The 22,019-nt window shown below is 59.6% G+C and overlaps 1 protein-coding gene across 1 annotated transcript; it reads left to right on the forward strand.

Annotated features, from left to right (window-relative positions):
* The first annotated feature begins 1,286 nt into the window (after positions 1-1,286).
* On the forward strand, positions 1,287-10,962 carry LOC142595966 (scavenger receptor cysteine-rich domain-containing protein SCART1-like). The gene is given in 18 exon segments (XM_075724834.1): positions 1,287-1,379; positions 1,683-1,788; positions 2,237-2,322; positions 2,324-2,413; positions 2,446-2,800; positions 3,839-4,174; positions 4,287-4,601; positions 5,520-5,846; positions 5,932-6,246; positions 6,602-6,916; positions 7,401-7,463; positions 7,547-7,861; positions 8,275-8,310; positions 8,599-8,736; positions 9,489-9,584; positions 10,016-10,099; positions 10,303-10,455; positions 10,706-10,962. Coding segments are annotated over 18 exon segments (3,480 nt in total).
* The last annotated feature ends 11,057 nt before the right edge of the window (positions 10,963-22,019 follow it).

Consider the following 22,019-nt stretch of genomic DNA (forward strand, 5'->3'; position numbering starts at 1 on the left):
GGTGCTTGTGAGGCTGCTGGTGCCTGAGTGGATGATGGGCCAGGAGCTGGCACATGGCTTGTGAATGTCCTTGTGATGTCAGTAGTGCCCGCATAGCTGGTAAGCCAGGAACAGGTCCATGGCAGGTGGAGATGCTGTGACATCACCTGTAGCTGCGTGGCGGATAGGCCAGCAGTATGCACATGGCTTGTGTACGAGCCTGTGATTTCCCTGCTGCTGGAATAGCTTTTAGGCCAAGAGCAGGCATGTGGCTTGTGTGGGTGCTTCTGATGTCATGCAGATCATATGGAGCCCCTACCCAAATGTGGCTTTTTGGAAGAAGCATCATCATCAGGAGCCCATGCACCACAGGCAGAGGTGTGACAGTGTAAGCCATGAGCACAGAGCAGTGGCAGCAGGAGGGGGTGAGGTCACGTCACCGATGGCACCCGTGGCCGTGGGGCTGGGTGCAGAGCGGCCGTGTGCATGAGAGGGGCACGACGGGGGACGGGAGCTGCCTGGCCCCGTGGCTGCCAGGCCGAAGGAGCAGCCCCTGCAGCCCTGGCTGGAGCAGTGATGCTGGGGGTGGCTCGGGGGCACGGCAGGGATGTGCCTGGGCACGGTGCCAGGAGGAAACCACAGACTTCCTGCACGGGCGCTGCCAGGGGAGCGCGGCGAGCGCTGCGAGGCCACGTGGGCTGTGGTTTGTGCACCTGCAGGCTCCAGGTCCCGATCCACCCGCGGGGAATAACGGCACCGCAGTGACACGCTGAGAGCCAGGGACATGTCTGAGCCTCGGGGCTGCGTGTCTGCTGCCAGGGCAGGGCCATGTCCCAGCTCCGGCTCCTGCGAGGGACCCACCGTGGGTCTCTCCAGGGAGGGAGGCGTGAGCCAGCACTGCTGGCATGGAGCTCTTCCCCTGGCCAAGGCTTTTTCCCAGCTGCTGCTGCCAGCACAGCAGGGGCTGTGGCAGGGGAAGGGGCTGTTCCCTTCCCATCCTGACACAGGTCGCGCGGCAGTCCCAGCCCTGTGCTTCCCATGTCTCGGGGGCGTCGGGACACTCACGCCTTGGGCTCTTGGATGAGCCCAGTGCAGGAGATGCTCAGTGCTCCCTGTCCCCACAGCAGGCTGCAAGGGGTGACAGACTCCTTTCCCCTCCACGCTCAGCTCGTCCTGTGACGATCCCCCACCGCAGTGACCCTGACGCCCGCAGTGGGACAGAGATGTCCCTCATATATGGTCATGAACGGCGCTGGAGAAGTTCATTGGAGGACTGGTCTGTGTCGGAGGGGAGATAGCTGCCGCTCATGTCTAAAAAGGTGCTGCTGCTTCGCTTGGCTCCTCCTGCAGCTGGGTCGGCATCTGCAGAGATATATCAGCCTGCCATCGTCGTTGTCCCCGTGAGTTGCCCGGAGCCGTGGCAGGGAGCGGGGCGCAGCAGGGCTGTGCCAGCGGGGCAGCAGGCTCAGGATGGGGATGGAGGGACTCCTGTCCCCTCGGGTGCTGTGCCTGCTCCTCTGGGTGCAGCTGTGCAGGGGTAAGTGCTGGCTCCCTTGTCTCACCGCCCAGGGCCAGTGGGTAGTGGCGGGGTATCAGGATCCCTTTGGGGCTGGGGTTGCTTTCCCGGCAACACTGGGACAAGGGTCAGAAGGTGCTCACGTCCATGGACCTTCTGGCTTTCCCTGTGCCTCTCTGTCTTTAAGGCAGCCCGTGCCTGGCTGCATTTAGAGACATCCCCCATCCTGGGGTACCCTTTTGGGCTCCTTGTTCCCCCGGGCTGTGCTCCTGGGGCCAGCAGTGGCCCAGGGGGTGACGGCAGCACTCAGGGATCCCCAGGGCACAGCCAATCTGCGGGGTGCCCCGCAAGGTTTGTGTGCTGCTCCCTGCCCCCGGGTGCAGGGGAGCCCCGACCCCAGGAAGGCAGTTTGTGTCCCCCAGAGAGAAGGGGAGCGGGCTGTCTGCACTCGCAGGCTGCAGAAAATTTTCCTTCCTGGGGGCCCTGGCCAAGCACAGGGGCTGGGCTGATGCCAGGGGCGAGGAGGGGACGTGGGTTGGGGGGATCCTTGGGATTGTGTCGGTGCTCCCTGAGGACACAGAAAGCCCTGGGGGTGGTGTGGGCTTGGGTGGTGCCAGGGAAGGTGGTGCCGGGGAAGCTGCGGGCGTGGGGGCATGGGGCTGTGCAGGGTGTGCTTGGCTGGGGAGGAGACAGTGCCCTGTGCAGGGCCTGGGGGCACGGTGTGTGGGTGGGCACGGGCAGGGGCTGTTCGCGTGGGAAGAGGTGCCAAGGGCTGTGGGGTGGTGAATAGCCCCGCAGGGCTGGAGTTGGGCACCCCAGCCCTGCACAGACCGTGGGGACAGGAGGGACCCCAAAACTGCTGCAGGGACAGCCTGGAGGGGAAGGGGCTCCTACCCCGGGGCCTGTGACTCGGCCTGGGCAGGGGTGACCCTTAGACCTGCAGTCTGGAGCTCGGCACTCTCCTGACCGGTCCCATGTTGCTGTTTGAAGGGGCTGCAGAGCTGAGGCTGGAGGATGGCGGCGGGCGCTGTGCTGGGCGAGTGGAGGTGAAACACCAGGGCCAGTGGGGAACCGTGTGTGATGACTCCTGGGACATGAAGGATGCTGCAGTGGTTTGTAAGCAGCTGGGCTGTGGGTCTGCTGTCACAGCTCCTAAATACGGGCACTTCGGGCCAGGATCTGGCCCCATATGGATGGATGAAGTTGATTGTCGTGGCAATGAGTCTGCCCTGTCTGACTGTACACACCCTGGATGGGGAGAAGAAGACTGTGATCATGATGAGGATGCTGGAGTGACGTGTTCAGGTAAGGGGCCAGCCTGTTCCCCACCTTTGGGACCGGGACAGGGGAAGGGACCTGGCTGTGCCCTCAGGGAGCAACAAGTGGGCACCAGAGCAGGGCTCGGTGTGGCTGGTGACACTGCCGAGCTGGGACTGTCATTGCTGCTGTCCCTGGTCCCTGAGGAAAGAGCAAGGGGAGCCCACCCTGTGTGTCCAGCCACTGCCAGGCCCCAAGGTGGCTCAGCCCACCCTCAGTGGGGGCCTGGGGCTGGGAGATTAATCCCTCTCCCTGCCCCGGGATGGCTGCTGGTTCCCATCTTTCTCCTCCCATTCAGCCAGGACCTGTCTGGCATTGCCGAGGGCCAGGTCCCCCCATGCCAGAGGCACCGGGAGCTGCTCACGTGGCCACCCAGAGCCCCGGGGAAGGGCATGAGATGGCAAGGGACTTTTGGGTTGTGCCTGCTGGCAGAGAGGAGTCCCTCAGCCTGAGCAAAGGGATGTTCAGAGGGGAGGAGCGCTGGCCTTGGGCAGAGGAGCAGGGTGGCCCGTGGCACCTCATTCCTCTCCCAGGGTCCCCCCATGAGTTCCAGCCCATGGGGATACGGCCCCAGGCAGGCAGGGCCAAGCTGCTGCCCAGCCTTTCCTGCCTGCCCCAGCCCGCGGCTGCCCTGTGCCACAGGGGCTTTGCCAGCACTTGCACTGTCCTCAGTGCCTGTGCTTGCACCGGGAGCTCGTGTCAGCCCAGGGCTGCTCCTCTGCCCGCTCCCCTGCCCTCTGCCTGGCCCTTGGTGGGGATGTGCGTGCCTGGCACTGCACTCTGGCCCTGGCTGAGGACCCGCTCCCTGGGCAGGTGCCAGCGTGGGGAGCTGGCACAGACACCGGCTGCGGACAGCAGCAAGCCCACAAGTGCTGTGATGATGCCTGAGGAGCGGCAGGGGGGCCCTGGTGTGTTTGTGCCATCGGCACCCACTGGCAGTGGTGGGGTGGTTGCGGTCTCTCTGCCTGTGGCCACCTTGCAGAGCAGCTGGGATGTAGGCACGTAACTGCCAGAGGGCTCTGGGAGAGCTTGAGGGGTCTTTGGTTGCTCCAGGATTTGTCCAGCTGGTCGGAGGGGACAGCCCCTGCTCAGGACGTGTGGAGGTCCATGACGGGAACCAGTGGAAGACTGTCTGTGACTCCGACTTTGGTCCCAAAGCTGCCAAGGTGGTCTGCAGGGAGCTCCAGTGTGGCACAGCCCTGTCCGTGCCTGGGGCAGCTCGCTTTGGAGAAGGTGTGGGTCCCATGTGGGACAGAGAGCTGCAGTGTGCCGGGAACGAATCCCTTCTCATCTCCTGCCCCAGGGGATCCCGCAGGGACCAGCCTTGCACCCATGCCAATGCTGTCGGTGTCACCTGCACACGTAAGGACTCAGGGTGGGGTGTTACATATCCGGGGGTGTGCTGGGGACAGGGGAGCAGGGCAGGGACCGTGCCGTGCTGGGTGCGCACTCTCTCATCGTTCTCTGTCCCCGGAGTACACAGGGTTCCGGCTGGTGAACGGCAGCACGGCGTGTGAGGGGCGAGTGGAGGTGCAGGTGCTGGGCACCTGGGGCACCCTCTGTGCCTCCCGCTGGGATCTCTTGGACGCCCACGTTCTCTGTCGTCACCTCGACTGCGGGTTTGCTGAGTCCATTCCCAGAGGAGGGCATTTTGGGAGTGGAACCGGACCTGTGTGGAGAGACTCATTCCACTGTGAGGGGACTGAAGCCCACCTGGGACAGTGCCCAGTGACTGCCCTGGGGGCCTCACCGTGCTCCCCCGAGAACCACGCTGCTGTCATTTGCTCAGGTGGGTGCTGGGAAAAGGTGCCATGGCCACCCAAAGCAGGGGAGCCCGTGGCAGCACCAGCTGCATTTGTCCCTTGAGAAACCCTGCCTGCACCAGGAGCAACCTGGAGGGCTTTGCCTGCTCTCACCGACGGCTCCGATGTGGGAGAGCTGAAGAGTGAACGAGGTCAGGCATCTCTGCCCCCCAGGGCAGTGGCTCAGGCCCTGCGGCCAGCGCCAGGCGCGGGGTCCTCTGCTCTGCTGCTGCAGGACAGGCCCAGGATAGGGCTGTGGGGCTCAGCTCCATCCCTCTGGCTGCAGACAGCCCTGTCCCAGCCCCACAGAGACCCCCCCTCAGAGCCCAATCCCACGCCCGTGGGGGCTGCCCAGGTGCCCCCAGCAGCAGACCTGGGGGGTGAGGTGCAGAGCGGGGCTGGGCTTTGCCCTTGCTCCTGGTGCTTCTGGTCAGCACAAGACCCAACCTTGTGCTGTTTGCTCAGAAAGGCCCCCCGTGCTCTGCTCCCTGGCAGGGACGCAGGCGCCCAGACCCCAAACCCAGGGATGCAGAGGGGCACAGACGTGCGGGCTCTGCCTGCTGTCTCAGCAGCGCCGGTGTCAGCGCTGAGGTTGGGCAAGGCTTGGCCAGCACTGCCTGTGCCCGGGTCCCTGCAGCGGCTGCTGCTCCCTCCTGCGGGAGCTGCCCCATCGCCCTCAGCAGAGACGTGTTGGGTGGCTCTGCCCCACCAAGAGCAAAGACAGCGTCTTGCTCAGGGCCTGGGAAAGCAATCCTGTGGAAACGTGCTCCTGAAGCTGAGCGCAGAGGGCTGGGGCAGGCGGGTGAGCTGCAGGGTGCTGTGCGGGTTGCAGAGCCTGGGGAGGTGCTGCAGGTCTGTGGGCTCTGTGGTGCTGCCGAGGGCTGGGGCACGGCTGCTGTCCCCAGGCCCCGCTGGCTCCACGGCCCTGCGGCTGGTGGGTGGAGGGAGCCGGTGCGACGGACGAGTGGAGATCTTGCAGCGCGGGACGTGGGGCCGAGTCCTGGATGACGAGTGGGACGTGCGGGAGGCCAGCGTGGTGTGCCGTCAGCTGAGGTGCAGAGAGGCAGAAAAAGCCTACAACCCCGCGAAGCCTCAGAGAGGGACGGGTCCCGTGGGGCTGCGAGGGGTGCGGTGCGCAGGGCACGAGGCCGAGCTGAGCCTCTGCAACACCTCCCTGCCCGAGAGCGCAGCGGCGGCAGGGATTGCGGAGGACGTGGGGGTCGTGTGCGCGGGTGAGTGGCACTGCACGGGCCCCCCGGGCTCTGGGCTGGGTGGGCAGCAGCCCCTGAGGGCAGCTGGGGTTTCTTCCTGCTGCAGGGAGCCGGCAGGTGCGGCTGGTGAAGGGGCCCGGGCGCTGCGCTGGGAGAGTGGAGATCTACTACCAGGGCAGCTGGGGGACCGTCTGCGACGATGGCTGGGACCTGTCTGATGCCGCCATCGTTTGCCAGCAGCTGGGCTGCGGCGGGGCGGTGGAGGCGGTCGGCTCCGCTCGCTTCGGGGAAGGCTCCGGTCAGATCTGGCTGGATGGCGTGAACTGCTCCGGGGCCGAAGCTGCTCTCTGGGACTGCCCGGCAGGGTCCTGGGGGCAGCACGACTGCGCGCACAAAGAGGACGCAGGAGTCGTCTGCTCAGGTCTGTGCCGGGAGCTGTGGTGGGAGCCCAGCGCCCGGGGAGGCCGGGACGAGGGGAGAGCCGGCAACGGCCCAGGCTGTGCCTGGCTGCCTCGGAGCCCCTGCCCGAGCCTGTCCTGGGGACACCCCTGCACGAAGCCCCTCGGTCCCACGGGGGGTCCCTTGTCAGCTGAGCTGTGCCCAGGGCTTAGCGGGGAGGGCATGGGTGTCTCTCCGTCAGGGACTTCTCTCGGCCCCTGGCAAAAGGGTGACTTGCTGGCCGTGCCCCTGCCTGGCCAGGGCCTGCGGGGGGAAGAGGCTTCTCTGCTCCCACAGCCCCACACCAGCCTGTGCCCCTCTGGGGCCTTTCCTCCCAGATTTCATGGCCCTGAGGCTGGGGAACGGCAGCAACTGCTCCGGGCGCCTGCAGGTTTTCTACAATGGCACATGGGGGAGCGTTTGCTCCAACTCAATGACTCTCCAAACGGTGTCGCTGGCATGCAAGGAGCTGGGCTGCGGGGACGCGGGGACCCTGGAAACACGCCTGCCCTCTGGTAGGGTGTCTGGCCACGCCTGGCTGGATCGCGTGGAGTGTGGGGAGAGAAACAGCTCCTTCTGGCAGTGTCCCTCTGCTCCCTGGGACCCACGGTCGTGCGATGACCTGCGAGAGGAGACCCACATCACCTGCAGTGGTAATTCTGAGCTTCCTGGGCACCAGCATCGCCCCAGCTCCTGCTCCCTGCCGGGCACAGTCAAGCGCAGAGACAGGGCCCACGGGGGCTTTTACTGTACGTGCCAGACCCTGCTGCTTCTGGTGGCACAAATGGCACTTCAGCTCTCAGAGCCCCACACGTTCGTTCGCCAGCAGTTGCCAGCCGGCTGCCAGCAGCGCCCGGGGGAGGCAGCGGTGTCTCCAGGCAAGGTCTCAGAAGAGACCAGCCAGGGCTGCGAGGCGTGTCCCCTCCACGGACACCCTCCTGCTTCTCTGTGAGCCAGGGTCCCTTTGGGGCTGAGCAGCCAGGGTCCCCCACAGTGCCGTGCATGTCCCCTGAAGGAGCGGGGTTCAGCTGCTGCCATGAGCGAGGTGGCACAGGGAGGCATGAGCAGAGCTCAGCCCCACTCTCTGCTGCACGACCCCCTTCAGCAGCCCCTTCACGGCAGCATTGCCTTCTGCAGGGAGACGGCCAGAAACAGCCCCGGCCGTGGGGACCGTGTGCCCAAACTCCACGAGCTGCACAGGTAGCTGCTCCTCTGCATGCCCCTCTCTCCTGGCAGGGCTCTGCCTGCTGCCCGGTGCCCTGGGAGGTCTCTGCCTTCTCCAGACAGGGAGAAGATTCGTGCCGTGGGAGGCGAGAGCGGGTGCTCGGGCAGGGTGGAGGTCTGGCATCGCGGCTCCTGGGGGACGGTGTGTGACGACTCCTGGGACATGCAGGATGCCGAGGTGGCGTGCAGGCAGCTGGGCTGTGGCCCCGCAGTGTCTGCCCTGGACGAGGCTGCGTTTGGGGAGGGGACGGGCCCCATCTGGCTGGAGCAGGTGGAGTGCCGGGGGTCTGAGCCATCTCTGCAGGCCTGCTGGGCTCGGCCTGGGGACAGCGGGGCCTGCCGGCATAAGGAGGACGCTGCCGTGCAGTGCTCAGGTGAGCGGCGGGGCTGGCAGCCCTCGCTGGGCTATTGGCAGGGAGCCGGGGCAGGCGTTTTCCCCACTGGGTCCCCTCATGGCTGCAGAGCTGCTGAGAGCAAGGCTGTGCCTGTGGAGCATGGGAGCCTGGTGCCAAGTGGGCAGCAGCCTCTGTGCGGCTGGATGTCCTCCGGCTCCTGCCTGCAGGGCCCTGCAGCCCCCAGGGGCATCTCCTGGGCTGCCTGCGCCATCCTGCCCGATAGCCAGAGCAGGGCCCTGGGCTCTGTCCCAGCCCCCCTGACCAGCCTCGCAGGAGGGGCAGTGTGGGTGGGGGGTGGCAGGGATATACGCACGCGTGCACACACACACGCACGGCTCCCTGGTACCCTCACAGCCACCCTCTCAGCCCAGTTCCCTTTCTCCCCTCTGCAGCTGCACCCAGGACGGCAGCACCAACCCCGCGAGCAGGTAACCTGTCCTCCCTGCCAGCGCTGGCTCTTCTCGGGGCCAGCTGTGAGCCACAGCCGCAGGGAGGGGGCTCCTTGCTGGGGTGTGAAACTCCCAAGAGGAGGCACCGGGACAGCAGTGGGGAGGGGCGTTGGGGAGGGCTCTCATTTACCCAGCAGCCTGGGAGCTTCCTCATCCCTCACTCCTGGGGTCCCCTACCCCTGCTGTAGTGGGGGGCAGCACTGGGGTGTGCCGGCCCCCACCTCTCCCAGGCCTGCTGCTGCCCTTTCTCTCTTCCTGCCCATGCAGATCCCAGCCGGGACCGTCCGACTGGCAGCGGGAGACTGTCGTTGCCCGTCATCATCTGCATCGTCCTGGGGGCCCTTCTCTGCCTGCTCCTGGCCCTCCTGGCCGGGCAAGTGCGAAGCGCCAGGGCTGGGCGCGCAGGTGGGTCCCGGGGAAAGATGCCTCCTGGCAAGGCCAGGGGTGCTGGCAGGTGTCAGTGAGCGGCACAGGCAGAGCTGGGGGGATAAGCGTGTGTGCTGCCTTCATTGCCATGTGCCGCCTCATCCACCGCCTGACCATGGGCCATGGGCCACCAGCAGCAAGGGGTAGAGAGAGTCCAGGCACGGCGGGAGTTAGGGACGGGGCGAGGAGAGAAATGGCGGAGCTGGGCTGGGGGAGGTGGGAGCAGAGGGGACACAGACGAGGACACGACACTGGCAGCGCTCCGGGCAGCTCTGGAGGGGTCTGTGGGGCAGGGGAGATGCCAGGAGGAACGTGGGGCAGCAGGGTCCATCCCTGTGGTTTCAGGCCCCCAGGCTGTTCCTCTGTGCAACCGTGACCTCCCCGCGGCAGGGCAGGGGCCGTGCTATGGATCCCTGGGGCAGAGAGGGGGCAGCTCCAGGGGGAGAGGAGAGGCGGGAGCTGCTCCAAGCTCAGCACCGGGGAGCTGACCCAGGGGCCAGAGGGGCACAAGGGCTGTCTCTGAGGGGACGCTGTGAGGGTGTCGCTGCCCCCGCTCACCTCCGTGGGGACATTGCCCTCACTGAGGAAGGGGTAGCGGTGAGCAGGCAGCGCAGCGGGGCTGTGCTGTGGCCAGAGCCTTTTGCTGGCCCCGGGGACCAAAGCAGGGGGAGCAGAGCGGGATCCTGTCCCCTCTCTGCCTGTCCCTGGGCCAGCCCTGCCGCTGTCCGCAGGCTCGGGGAGAGCGTGGGAGCCCTTCCCTGACGCCGTCTATGAGGAGATCGGTTACGGCCCGGCATGGGAGAAGCGGGCGAGGTTCAGCATCTCAGGTGGGTGTGGGTCCCTCATGGGGGCACATCGGCAGGGCTCTGTCCCCAAACCTCCACCTAGGGCTGACCCGCGGCAGTCCCCTGGCCTACGGTCCCTGCAGCGCTGGGGTGTGTGGGGAGAGCAGCCGGGTCCTGGGCCCAGCAGAGGAGCTTCCTCCCCAGCAGTTCTTCCCATCGCAGCCAGGGACAGCCCCTCTCTGCCTGCCCCTGCATAAATCCCCGGGTGGCACCGCAGGGCTGAGGGAAGGGGCTGTCCCGGGGCAGCTCTGGGAGCCCCGTTGAGGCAGGCTTGGTCCCAGGGGAGCAGGGTGAGTCCTGAGCCCTCCTCCCCACACAGCCCTGCCTCTGTGGGTCCCCCGTCCCCAGCAGCACTCACCACAAGCCGGCTCAGCAGAGCACACTCCCATAACAGCCGCTGCACCTCTCTCCAGGCTCCTACTCAGAGGGGTCCCTGGCCAAGCTGCAGCCCTACCCCGCGGACAGCAAGGAGGAGGAGGGTCCGGGCTCAGCACCAGGTAACAGGGTGCGGGAAGGAGTGGATCTCTCCTCCCTGCAGCCATGTGAGGGACAGCGGTGTCACTGAGTGTCCCCACAGAGCTGGGGAGTCTCCTGGGGTGCTGCCAACACCAGGGTCTGAGCCCCACGGCCCTGGGCATCCTCCCGCCCTCTGCTCTGCAGATGTATCTCCTCAGTGTCACCAGCTCCCCTCTCCTTTCAGACGTCCCTGTCCTGCCTGGAAGTGACCCAGCGCATGGCTATGATGATGCCAGGGAGGTTTCTGCCCCTGGGGAGGATCCTGCCCCTGGGCAGGGAGCCTGGGAAATGCCCAGGGCACCAGAGGAGGGAGCAGGGCCCAGGGATGCCCCTGGAGGTGAGAGGGAAAGATGGTGCTGCCGCTTTATGGGATGCCATCCCTGGTGCCGGGTGAATCGCTGCCGTACGGAGAGCCCAAGCTCCTGGGATGGGGGACCCTGCCCTGGGAGTTTTCCCTGGGGGGCCCGGGGCTGGCAGAGGGAGCTGGACATGTCAGGAGGGAGGAGGAGACGGGAGGCAGGTGATGCAGAGAGCAGGAGGGGCACCCCATGGGGCCAACGTGCAATGGCCTGCCTTGCTGCTTGCAGGGGCAAACCTGCGCTCGCAGAGAAGTGCTGGGGCCCCTGCAGCTGAGGGAGATGCCTGGTTCCTGTCCCCAGAGAGCACAGGCTATGACGATGCTGAAGAGGTGCCTCTGGCACATCCCCCTGAGCACAGAAAGGCTGCGACAGCAGAGCTCAGTGCACAGCCATCCCTGAGCCCCGCGCCAGGAGAGCCCATCCCTGCCGTGCAGCTGGGTGCAGCCGGGAGCGAGGAGGGGACTTTGCAGCTGGGAGAGCCGTGAGCACCAGGGAACCGTCTCCCTCTTCCCACGGGCAGCAGAAACAGCCGGCCATCGCCTCTCTTTTGATTCCCCTGGTTTCACGCTGTGCCTCCGCAGCTGTTCCTATTAAAAGCCTTTGGGGTATGGCCCAGAGCTGGTGCTTGCCTGCCCCGCTGTCGGGGTGTCTCCCTGAGGCTGACTGGGGGGAGCAGAGCACAAAGACGTGGTGGTGGGGAAGGGGCACATCTCGGGGGCAGCGGGCTCGGGGTCAGGCTGTGGGGCTGCCAGAGCCCATGGTCCCTGGGCAATATTCCTGCTGGCAGACACGTTTCCACCCTGCCAGCAAAAGTTTCCAACAAAACTGTCTCTCTGCAAGGTGCTGTGATGCGCCCCAGCGGGAGCGCCCATCTCCTCACCTCGGGCTTCCCCAGCTGCTCTTTCCCCCAGGCCCTGCCTGGGCCATGCTGGTCCCACAGCACACAGGCCACGACAGAGCTGCCGTGTTGGGCTGAGCCCTGGGCTGTGGCCCCACACAAGTGAGCCCACAGGTGGCTGCGGTGCCCTGGACCCCCCAGCCAGCCCCAGGGGCTATCACATCCCGCGGATCACCTCCCACACTGGTTAGGAGGCAGCTCTGCTCCCCACTGCCCTGGCACAGGGTGCAGAGCCACTTGCTGGGGAGCACGGGGCTGGCATTGCCCCTTGGCTGCCTCTGCCAGCACCCCAGTCTCCATGGGCTCTTCTTGCTGCCTTGGGCCCTGGCAGAGCCCAGCACTCCCCTCACAGCCCCACAGCTGCCTCCGTCCTGGGCAGGGGCTGGAAGGCCCCATGGCAGCCCTGGCAGCCCCTCCTCCTGCTGCGCCTCAGCCCCAACCCCTGCCCTCCTGCTGCCTGGCCACGGGGCTCAGTGTGGGGTTGTGCTGGGGCAGTGCCTGTGTGCAGGTGCAGGAGGGGTGGGAGCAGGGGGCGTGGGGGGACCTTTCCCTCAGCGCTGGGGGAGGCAGAGGAGGGAGAGGCCAGGGGGAGGGAGAAGGGATCCCCATGAGACGTGGACTGGAAGCCAGAGCCGTCATCCAGCCCCTGGCCTGAAGAAGGGCCTGGCTGGGAGGGTGCTAACGTGGGCACATTTCCATGGCAGAGGGTATTTTGTGTCCCTCCCTGTCGTGCTGTCACCCCAGCCAGCAACTAAGCACCACACAGCCGCTCGCTGACCCTCGTCCCCTGCCCCGGTGGGATGGGGGAGAGAAGCGGAAGACTAAAACTGAGTAAACTTGTGGGTTAAGAACACTGTAGTAATTGAAAGAAAATAAAGTAAAATAGTAGTAGTAGTAATAATAATAATATTAATAATAATATGCAAAGTAAATGATACACAATGCAATTGCTCACCACCCACTGACCGATCCCAGCCAGTCCCTGAGCAGCGATCGCTGCCTCCTGCCCAACTTCCCCCAGTTTCTATACTGAGCATGATGTCATATGGTACGGAATAGCCCTCTGGCCAGTTGGGGTCAACTCTCCTGGCTCTGACCCCTCCCTGCTTCTTGCTGGCAGGGCATGAGAAGTTGAAAAGCCCTTGACCAGTGTGGTCAAGCACTACTTAGCAACAACTAAACCATCAGTGTGTTATCAACATTATTCTCAAACTTAATCCAAAACACAGCACCATGCCAGCCCCCAGGAAGAAAATTCACTCTATCCAGCCAAAACCAGGACAGCATCCGCCCCTTATTCTACACCACCTACGTCATGCCCAGCTGTGCGGTGTTGAATTGCCAGATCTGTTTCCATCACTGCTGCACTTTGCTCAGTTTCCTCAAAGTTCATTCTTCATTAATCTGGGTGATTGTTACTGTAAGACCGCTGATATGGCATATAGCGACCAGAGAAGTGGTGATATACAGTAGTATATAACACTTAACATCATACAATTCAATTCTTTGGCTATTTTCACCCCAAATCAAATTCCCTTGAGGTACACATCAGGTCCTTGAGCAAAAGCAATCCCATGGATGGGTTTGCCCTTGCCCGAGGAGGGAGTAACCCAGAGGGACTTCCCCAGCATATTTTTTATGTGTGCTACAGGGACTTTATCCCGCTCTACAGTACATAAGAGATTTGATTGGGCAGGGCCAGCTCGATTGGCAGATCCCCTGGTGTTGACTAACCAGGTGGCTTTTGCTAAATGTGTATGCCAATGTTTGAATGTCCCACCACCCATTGCTCTCAGGGGAGTCTTTAACAGTCCATTGGATCACTCGATTTTCCCGGAGGCTGGTGCGTGATAGCGGATGTGATACACCCACTCAATGCCGTGCTCTTTGGCCCAGGTGTCTATGCAGTTGTTTCAGAAATGAGTCCCATTGTCTGACTCAGTTCTTTCTAGGGTGCTATGTCACCATAGCACTTGCTTTTCAATACCCAAGATAGTGTTCCAGGTGGGGGCATGGGGCACGGGATATGTTTGCAGCCATCCGGTGGTTGCTTCCACCATGGTGAACTCACTCCAGTATGCCCATGTCTCTCTCGTAGTAAGGAGCCCACCACTGAACACAGCACTCCAGATGTGGCCTCACCAGGCCAGACTAGAGGGGAAGGTTCACCTCTCTTGACCTGCTGGCAGTCCTCTTCCAAATGCAGCCCAGGATGCTGTAGACCTGCTTTGCCACACAGCCACACTGGTGCCTCATGCTCAGCTGCTTGTCCGCAAAACCCCCAAGTCCTACTCTTCAAAGCTGCTTTCCAGCCAGTCGCCCCCCACAGCCTGAGCTGCTCCATGGGGTTACTCTTGCCCATGGTGAAGAACTTGGTGGTTTCCTTTGCTGAACTTCATGCAGTTCCTCTCTGCACAGTTCTCCAGCCTGCCCAGGTCTTCTTGAATGGCAGTGCAACCATCCTGCGCATCAGGCACTCATCTCAGCTTTCTGTCACCCACAAAGTTGCTCACGATGCCCTTGGTCCCATCCTCCAGGACATTAAGGAAAGCTTGAATAGAATGGGCTCCACCACTGGTGACTGTCCTGCAGATGGACTTTGTGCTGTTTGGACCATTCAGTCCATTTTCAATCTACCTCATTTTCCAATTATCTAGTCCAGACTTGCTCAGCTTGTCTACTGCCTCTCCTACAGGAGAACAGGGTAAAGCTCTCCAGATCCACCTTTGTGCCCTTCTTCAAGACACAAGGGACACTTGCCTTTTGCTTTCTTCCCAGCCCTCAGGAACCTCTCCCTATCACCATGACCTTTCAAAGGTGATTTCAAGCAGCCTTACAACGACATCAGCCAGCTCCCTCAACGCTCATGAGTGCATCCCCTCAGGTCCCATGGACTTACGTATGTCCATTTCTTCTAACGTGCTGTTAGAATCTAGCCTGTGACTCCTACACCAAGGGTAAGTCTTCCTTGCTCCAGACTTTCTCTCTTGGGGCCTGAGATTCCTGAAGGCTGGTCTCACCAGTAAAGACAGAGATTGAAGAAGGCATTGAGTACCCTGGCCCGTCCTCTGTTCTCTGTCACCAGGGTCCCTGACACATCTAGCAGCAGGCGCACATTTTCCCTAGCCTTCCTCTTGCTGCTGGAATCCTTGTCAAATCCTTTCTTCACATCCAGACTGAATTTCCAGATTGAACTTGAGGTGGGCCTTGACCTTGGCCTATGTTCAGGAGGTTATTGGTGCCCTCCAGAAACCTCCTGCATGTTTCCTGCTCTACTGTGCTGCCCTCCAGGCAGATGTCTGAGTGCCTAAAGTCCAAAATGAGGACCAGGGCCCGAGAATGTGAAGCTTCTTCCAGTTGGCTGAAGAAGTCTCATCTGTTCCTTCTTCCTAATATGGTTGGTCTGTAGCAGACATCGACTGCACGTCACCCGTGCAGGTCTGTCCACTAATCCCGACCCATCAGCTCTCAGCTGGCTCATCACCTGTCACTAGGCAGAGCTCCATGCAGTCCTGCTGCTTGTTCACACACTGGGCAACTTCTCCTCCTCACTGACCTGCCCCATCCTTCCTAGAGGCTGCTTCCATCCATGGCCACACCCCAGTGGTGTGAGCTACGTGACCGTGTCTCTGTTATCCCCATGAGATTGCAGCTCAGGACCTCCCCACAGACCCCTGACTCCTTCGGTTTGCTCCCCAGACGGTGTGCACTACTGTACAGGCACATCGGAAGGGTACCCAGCCAGGCTGATTTCCCTGCTCAGATTCAGGGCTGCTTGACAGGTGCCCCTAAAATGGTCCTCATCCCATCCTTTGCTTTAGCTCCTATTTTTCCCTTCCCTCTTTTCCCCCTCACAAGTTCTTCCCTTTGGTCTTCCTCATATCCTCCCACACAAACAGCCCACCTCTTTTCCCTCTGCCCACGGGCCCTGGCTTTGCTTGCCTAGTGCCCTCTTGGGTGTTTCTGGGATGGCTGCCATGGGAATGCCTACCTTGCTCAGCAAGTCCATTGAACTAGGACCTCCTTTTATTGTCTCTCATGTCCTCCAGTTCCTTGTGCTGTCATCTTGTTAGAGGCATCACTGGGCAGGGTGAGCCACCTACACACACGTATTAACAGCTGGCACAATGAAGCTTCAGTCCATGGGGACCTTGAGAAACTCTGAGATTTGGCCAACAAAAACCTCACTAAGTTCTTCAAGGAGAAGTGCCCAGTCCTGCATTGTGGTGGTACATCTTCCCCCTGCCCCTGGTTTTTTTTTCTGTCCTGTTTTTCCCCTTTACTTCGGCTGCTTTACAATCTCCGGAATTCCAGGCCGCAGCTTTTGTGTAGCGAGTTGGTCAGTTAAGCACCTCTTAATTGTACCAGAAACTCCTACATGGCTGGAGCAGAGAGCGGCTCTGTTCTTATCAACATTCATATCATGGCTAACGAGGGGAACGAGAACAAACAGCTACCCCGGACAGCCTTGAAACAGGGTGGTATCATCGCTGCTGGAATTCCAGCAACAAGCCGACCCGAATTGTGGGTCGGATGGAAATTTACTGGTGATTAAAGTCAATCATCTCACAATCCTATAAACGGCAGTCCCAGGTGAGGCCCTTTGAGCTCTCCTGGACCTCCGCGGGCTGTACCAGCATCTCCCTCTGATCGAAACGCCTCTCAGAGTCAGTGAAAACTAGCAGACTCCGAAAGTCTGCTGCTACCAGAACTCCATTGCCAGAGATCGACAACGCAGCCTGGGCTGCTGATATTCTTCAGTCCTCGAGACTCTGCTCTCGCCCGTTGAGAAATGCCAAGGCATTAGATGTGAGTATTTCACTAAACTCGAGGGGAATTTTTAACAGGTATGCTATTTTCATATATGCATTTATAGTTGTAAGTGTGCATGCATGAATCAATTTAAGTAGTTTTGTAGATGTATGATTTAATTTTAAAAGGAGTTTTATATTGCTGTACTATTCTTCTAGCATTACTCTCCTAAACCATTGACCAAGTCTGAGACTAAGAGTGGGCCCAGCCACACCTGGGCTCCTCTCTGAGAAGGAGTTTAGAAAGCAAGGGGGTCCATTCTGAACCTCGTGACTCAACGGGAGGGTTTTCCTATCCCCTACATACGATTTCTCTCTCTTTCATATAATCCAATGTCTTTTATATACTTTTCCTATGTACTAGATATACATATATGCATATATATACATTCTCCTTATCCATATAAACCTTTGACCAAGTCTGAGACTAGGACTAAACCTAGCCGCACCTAGGCTCCTCTGTGAGAAGGAGTTTAGAAAGCAAGGGGGTCTAGTCTAAACCTCGTGACTCAACGGGAGGGCCCCCCCGCCTTGCCTTTATTCCATATATATGCAATGCTTTAATGAATCATTTTAACTCAGTGTGATTTAATTCTCTTTTATGTGGTTCTATGTAGTAATAGAGTGAACCTTGGCATCTTCGAATCTGTAACTAAGTCACTGTTTTGATCAATTTTGTCTCATCATTTTATTAATCATTGATGATTGAGTACTATTGAAAATATTATAATCAAATTCTGCAATTCACTGCAAGTAAATTCTAACTTTTACTAAATCAAACTGTGTAAAGTCACTCATTCATAGTGAATTGATATAATCAGCAGGATTCACAGACCTGCATTCATGACAAGGTGTGGAGGCGGAGGTGGCAGGCCATGGCAGTGATGATGGGGCCGTTGCCCAGGTGGGCAGCCAGGCACATGCCCAGGAAGAGCCAGAAGTGCAAGAGCTGCAGCTCCGCGTGTCTGCCAGCGCCGGGAGGAGGAAGTCAGTGATGGAGCTGCCGTTGGACATCTGCTGCTCCGGGCATGGGGCACTGTTCAAGGAGGAAAACACAGTAAGTTAGGGGAGACTTCTCTGAGCACAATCAAAGCCATTTCCCATAGATACTCCCCCTGCCAAGCACACCCCATTGTCTTCCTCCAGGAGACTCTCCTCAGCTCCGTGGCTGGAGCCCTGGTTGACGCTGGCTAAGTGTGCCGTGAGGACAGGGCCCCTGCCCACAGCATGCCAAGGAGTCAGCCCTGCTCTGCAGCAGTGGGTTCATGGGCACCGTGGGGGCAGGGGCAGTCCTGCTGTTTGACTTGCTCAGGTGAAAATGGTCCTGACGCAGAAGGGCTTGTCAGCATCTGCACTCACAGTGCTAAGGCATGGGGATGGCAACAGCAGTTTGAGGGGTTTGGGGCTCTTGACAGCTCCCCTCATCTCACCTGGGGAGTGCTCTTGGATGTCAGAAACCCTCAGCATTGCTGCTGCTCTCAGGGAGAACAGAGTGAGTCCTGCAAAGCAAGAGGATTGCCTGTGGCTTAGAGCAGAGTGAGGGGAGTTGATCTGTCCCTCTGTCTTGTTCCCATCTACTCTGGAATGACACCATTCTCAGATGGAGGGTGATCACACTCCCATGTTACCCTGAAAAGTCACCAGACAAGGCTGGGGGCAGACGGATCAACCACAGATCACTCAATATCTCTCCCTTTCTCAAGGTCTCCTCACCCCGCTTCTAGGCACGGACATGCATGGCTCATGTCACCAACCCCACAGCATTTCCTTGGTCGTAGCATCTCTGCGCTTCTCTGTGGGACTTTCAGAAAACACAAAGGTGCTATGGGAGAGCTTGGAAGGACACCTCAAGGAGACAGCCAAGTGTCCTAGCAATGGCATCTGATTAACAAAAAGCCAGCTCATTCCCCAGCTCCACAGGCTGCCTTCCCCACAGCCCCACAGGTGAAAGCTGGGGCACTTCATTTCCATGGACACACCTGCACGGGAGCACCCACATGATCAGTGTGTGACTCTGCAGCTGAAACTCCCATCCCCAGAGAGCCTGACAGCAAGAGCAAGATAGCAGGAACAATAGCACAGGTAGGTGGAGAAAAAGGAAAAGTACCCTGGGGTGCTGGCTGAGAGAGGCAAGCAGAGAGGCAGCTGCGCACCCAGGAAAGCATCACCTTTACCCAGCTGGGCCACCTCCCCGACATTGCTGGGCAGCTGCTCTCAGCCCCTGTGCTCTGCAGAGGGAAGTGGACGCGTGGCTGGAGAGCTGCCCCGCGGCTCTGCTGGAGCTCTGCCTGCTGAGGAGGTGGTTCATGCCTTGGAGCCCACGGCCCTGAGGGCAGAGGCTTTGCTGGCTGGGACAGGAGGCAAGGGGGCTTGCTCAGGGGAAGGCATCTCTACTGGGAGGGGAGATACACAGCTTTCTGATTCCTCCCTCCCACAAGATTTCTGGATTTACTTTCTTCCCATTCCCTGGTCATATCCTTGCTGCCTGGAGATTTTCCTCCTAGGGGGTGTTTCCCTGCCCCATGGCTTTTTCCCATCAGCACTCACAGGCCCCATCCCAGCCTCTGTGCACTCACCTTGGCCCTGCAGCAACCTGCCTGTTGGCAGGGCACTGCCTGGGTGCATGTTCTTGTTTGCAGGTGGAAAAGGGCAGGCCAGAACAACCCTGATGAATCCAGCAAAGGTGATGCAGGGGCTGTCCATAGGAAGAGAAGTGGCTGAAGGTGCTTTAGGAGGCTCCTAGCAGACTCACTGATCACTCAAATTCACAGTTCAGGAGTCTCAGTGACTTGTTCAAACTTGAGAGCTCCTTTTCCATTTCCCCCCTGCCATCACCCAAGAGTAGGAAATTGAAAAGTCAGACTTGGGAAATCTCCTTGTCTTTATATGAATCGCTGCTGTGTCCTTCTCCTTGAAGCATCTCCTCAACAATGTCCTGGGGTGCTCTGGAGCTGTGAACAGCTCTGACCCGCGCAGCACCCTCTCAGCAGCAAAGACCCTGCCCTCCTGGGGATCGCTCCTTCCACCCACAGCCTCTCCCCGCAGCACGGTTGCGAGCTCCCCGGGCAGGCTGAGTGCTGACCCTGGCAGGCGGCAGAGTCCCTGCCCCAGCACACAGCCCCCTGAGGCGCAGCAAAACTGCTTGGCAGGACAGCTCTGGACAGCCCTGGGGGTACTCCCGGCTTCACACCCCTGCAGCCATCCCCAGCAGAAGGCAGCGGTCATGCCTTGTCCCTCTAACAGTGAAGCAGGAAATCCCTGCTCCAGAGCATGTCCTTCTCCTCTGCACCAACCATGGGACGTGCCAGCTCTGGGAGATCCCTTCAGGACATTCTTGCACATTGCCCTGCAGCCAGGGATGTAACATGTCCACAGCTGTGAAGATTAAAGAAAGCGTACCCACCCCACCCCCCACAATGAACAAGAATGGTGACCTAGGATCAACAGACGAGGAGAAGGCTGAGGTACTCAACAACTTCTTTGCCTCAGTCTTCACTGGCAACCTCTCTCCTCACCCCTCCCAAATCGATGGACCGCAAGATGGGGAACAGGGGGGTAAAGCCCCTCCCACACTGTAAGGGAAGATCAGGTTCGAGACCACCTGAGGAACCTCAATGTACATGAGTCTATGGGACCTGATGAGATGCATCCCAGAGTCCTGAAGGAAATGGCTGTTGTAGTTGCCAAGCCACTCTCCATGATATTTGAAAAGTCCTGGCAGTCAGGTGAAGGCCCTGGGGACTGGAAGAAGGGGAATGTTGTGCCCATTTTTAAAAAGGGAAGAAAGGAGTACCCTGGGAACTACCGACCTGTCAGCCTCACCCCTGTGCCTGGGAAGATCATGGAGCAGATCCTCCTAGAAGCTATGCTCGAGCACATGGAGGACAGGGAGGTGAATCGAGACAGCCAGCACGGCTTCACCAAGGGCAAGTCCTGCCTGACCAACCTCGGGGCTTTCTGTGAAGGAGTGACTGCATCAGTGGACAAGGGAAAAGCAATGGATGTCATCTACTTGGATTTCTGTAAAGCGTTCAACACGGTCCCCCACAACATCCTTCTCTCTAAACTGGGGAGATATGGATTTGATGGGTGGACTGTTTGGTGGATAAGGAATTGGTTGCATGGTTGCATCCAGAAGGTAATGGTCAACGGCTCAATGTCCAAATGGAGACAGATGGTGTTCCTCAGGGGTCCGTACTGGGACCAGTGCTGTTTAATATCTTCATCCATGACACAGACAGTGGGATCGAGTGCACCCTCAGCAAGTTTGCAGACGACACCAAGCTGAGTGGTGCGGTTGACACACCAGAAGGACGAGATGTCATCCAAAGGGACCTGGAGAAGCTGGAGAGGTGGGTCTCTGTGAACCTCATGAGGTTCAACAAGGCCAAGTGCAAGGTCCTGCACCTGGGATGGGGCAACCCCCAATATCAATGCAGGCTGGGGGATGGAGGGATGGAGAGCAGCCCTGCGGAGAAGGACTTGGGGCTACTGGGGGATGAAAAGCTGGACATGAGCCAGCAATGTGCGCTTGCAGCCCAGAAGGCCAACCCTATCCTGGGCTGCATCAAAACAAGCGTGGCCAGCAGGTCGAGGGAGGGGATTCTGCCCCTCTGCTCTGCTCTGCTGAGACCTCACCTGGAGCACTGCGTCCAGCTCTGGGGCCCTCAGCACAAGAAGGACACGGACCTGCTGGAGCGGGTCCAGAGGAGGCCACCAAAATGATCCGAGGGCTGGAGCCCCTCTCCTACGAGGCCAGGCTGAGAGAGTTGGGGTTGTTCAGCCTGGAGAAGAGCAGGCTGCGAGGAGACGTTATTGCGACCTTCCAGTACTGAAAGGGGGCCTACAGGAAGGATGGGGAGAATCTTTTTAGCAAGGCCTGTTGTGACAGGACAAGGAGTAATGGATTTAAACTAAAGAAGAATAGATTTAGACTGGGTATAAGGAAGAAATTTTTCACACTGAGGGTGGTGAGGCACTGGAACAGGTTGCCCAGAGAGGTGGTGGAGGCCCCATCCCTGGAAACCTTCAAGGTCAGGTTGGACGGGTCTGTGAGCAACCAGATCTGGTTCAAGCTGTCCCTGCTCCCTGCAGGGGGGTTGGGCTGGGTGAGCTCTAAAGGTCCCTTCCAACCCAAAGCGTTCTATGATTCTATGATTCTTGTGGACTCTCTGTCCACACCTGGGCCATCTGCTGCCCGAGTTGTGTACCAGAATGACTCAGCACCAATTGTGGCCAGAATGCAAAATACCGACCAAAGCCAATCCTCTTGAGATCTATAAGCAGCGATCCAAGAGGGAAACCTTTCAAGCTCTCCGGGACCGCAGCGGGCTGTGTGACCCGGTATCTGCCCCTGAACTGGGCCCCTCTCAGGGTAGATTTCACGAGGATTGAAGGATCGTCCGTCGACGATTTCATAAGGTTCACCAACCGTCCGTTGATGGATGCTGGCACATAAAAGTGAGTAATTCTTGAATCTCACAAACCAGGAAATTTTAATCACAGGTTAACTTGGGGGGGGGGGGGGGGGGGGGGTTGCAATTTGACTGTAAATACATATATATTATCCTTATTCCCATAAACCGTTGACCAAGTCTGAGACTAAAATTGGACCCAGCCACACCTAGACTCCTCTCTGGGAAGGAGTTTAGAAAGCAAGGGGGTCCATTCTGAACCTCGTGACTCAGCGGGAGGGTCCTCCTTATCCCCTGCACACACAATCTCTCTGTGAATCATTCCAACTCAGTGTGACTGAATTTTCCTTTGTGCACTTCTTCCGTGTAAGTAATAGAGGGAAACTTGCCATTCTTGGATCTTTAACTAAGTTGCTATT

Source organism: Pelecanus crispus, chromosome 25 (assembly GCF_030463565.1).
Source record: "Pelecanus crispus isolate bPelCri1 chromosome 25, bPelCri1.pri, whole genome shotgun sequence".
In the NCBI taxonomy this organism is placed as follows: Eukaryota; Metazoa; Chordata; class Aves; order Pelecaniformes; family Pelecanidae; genus Pelecanus; species Pelecanus crispus.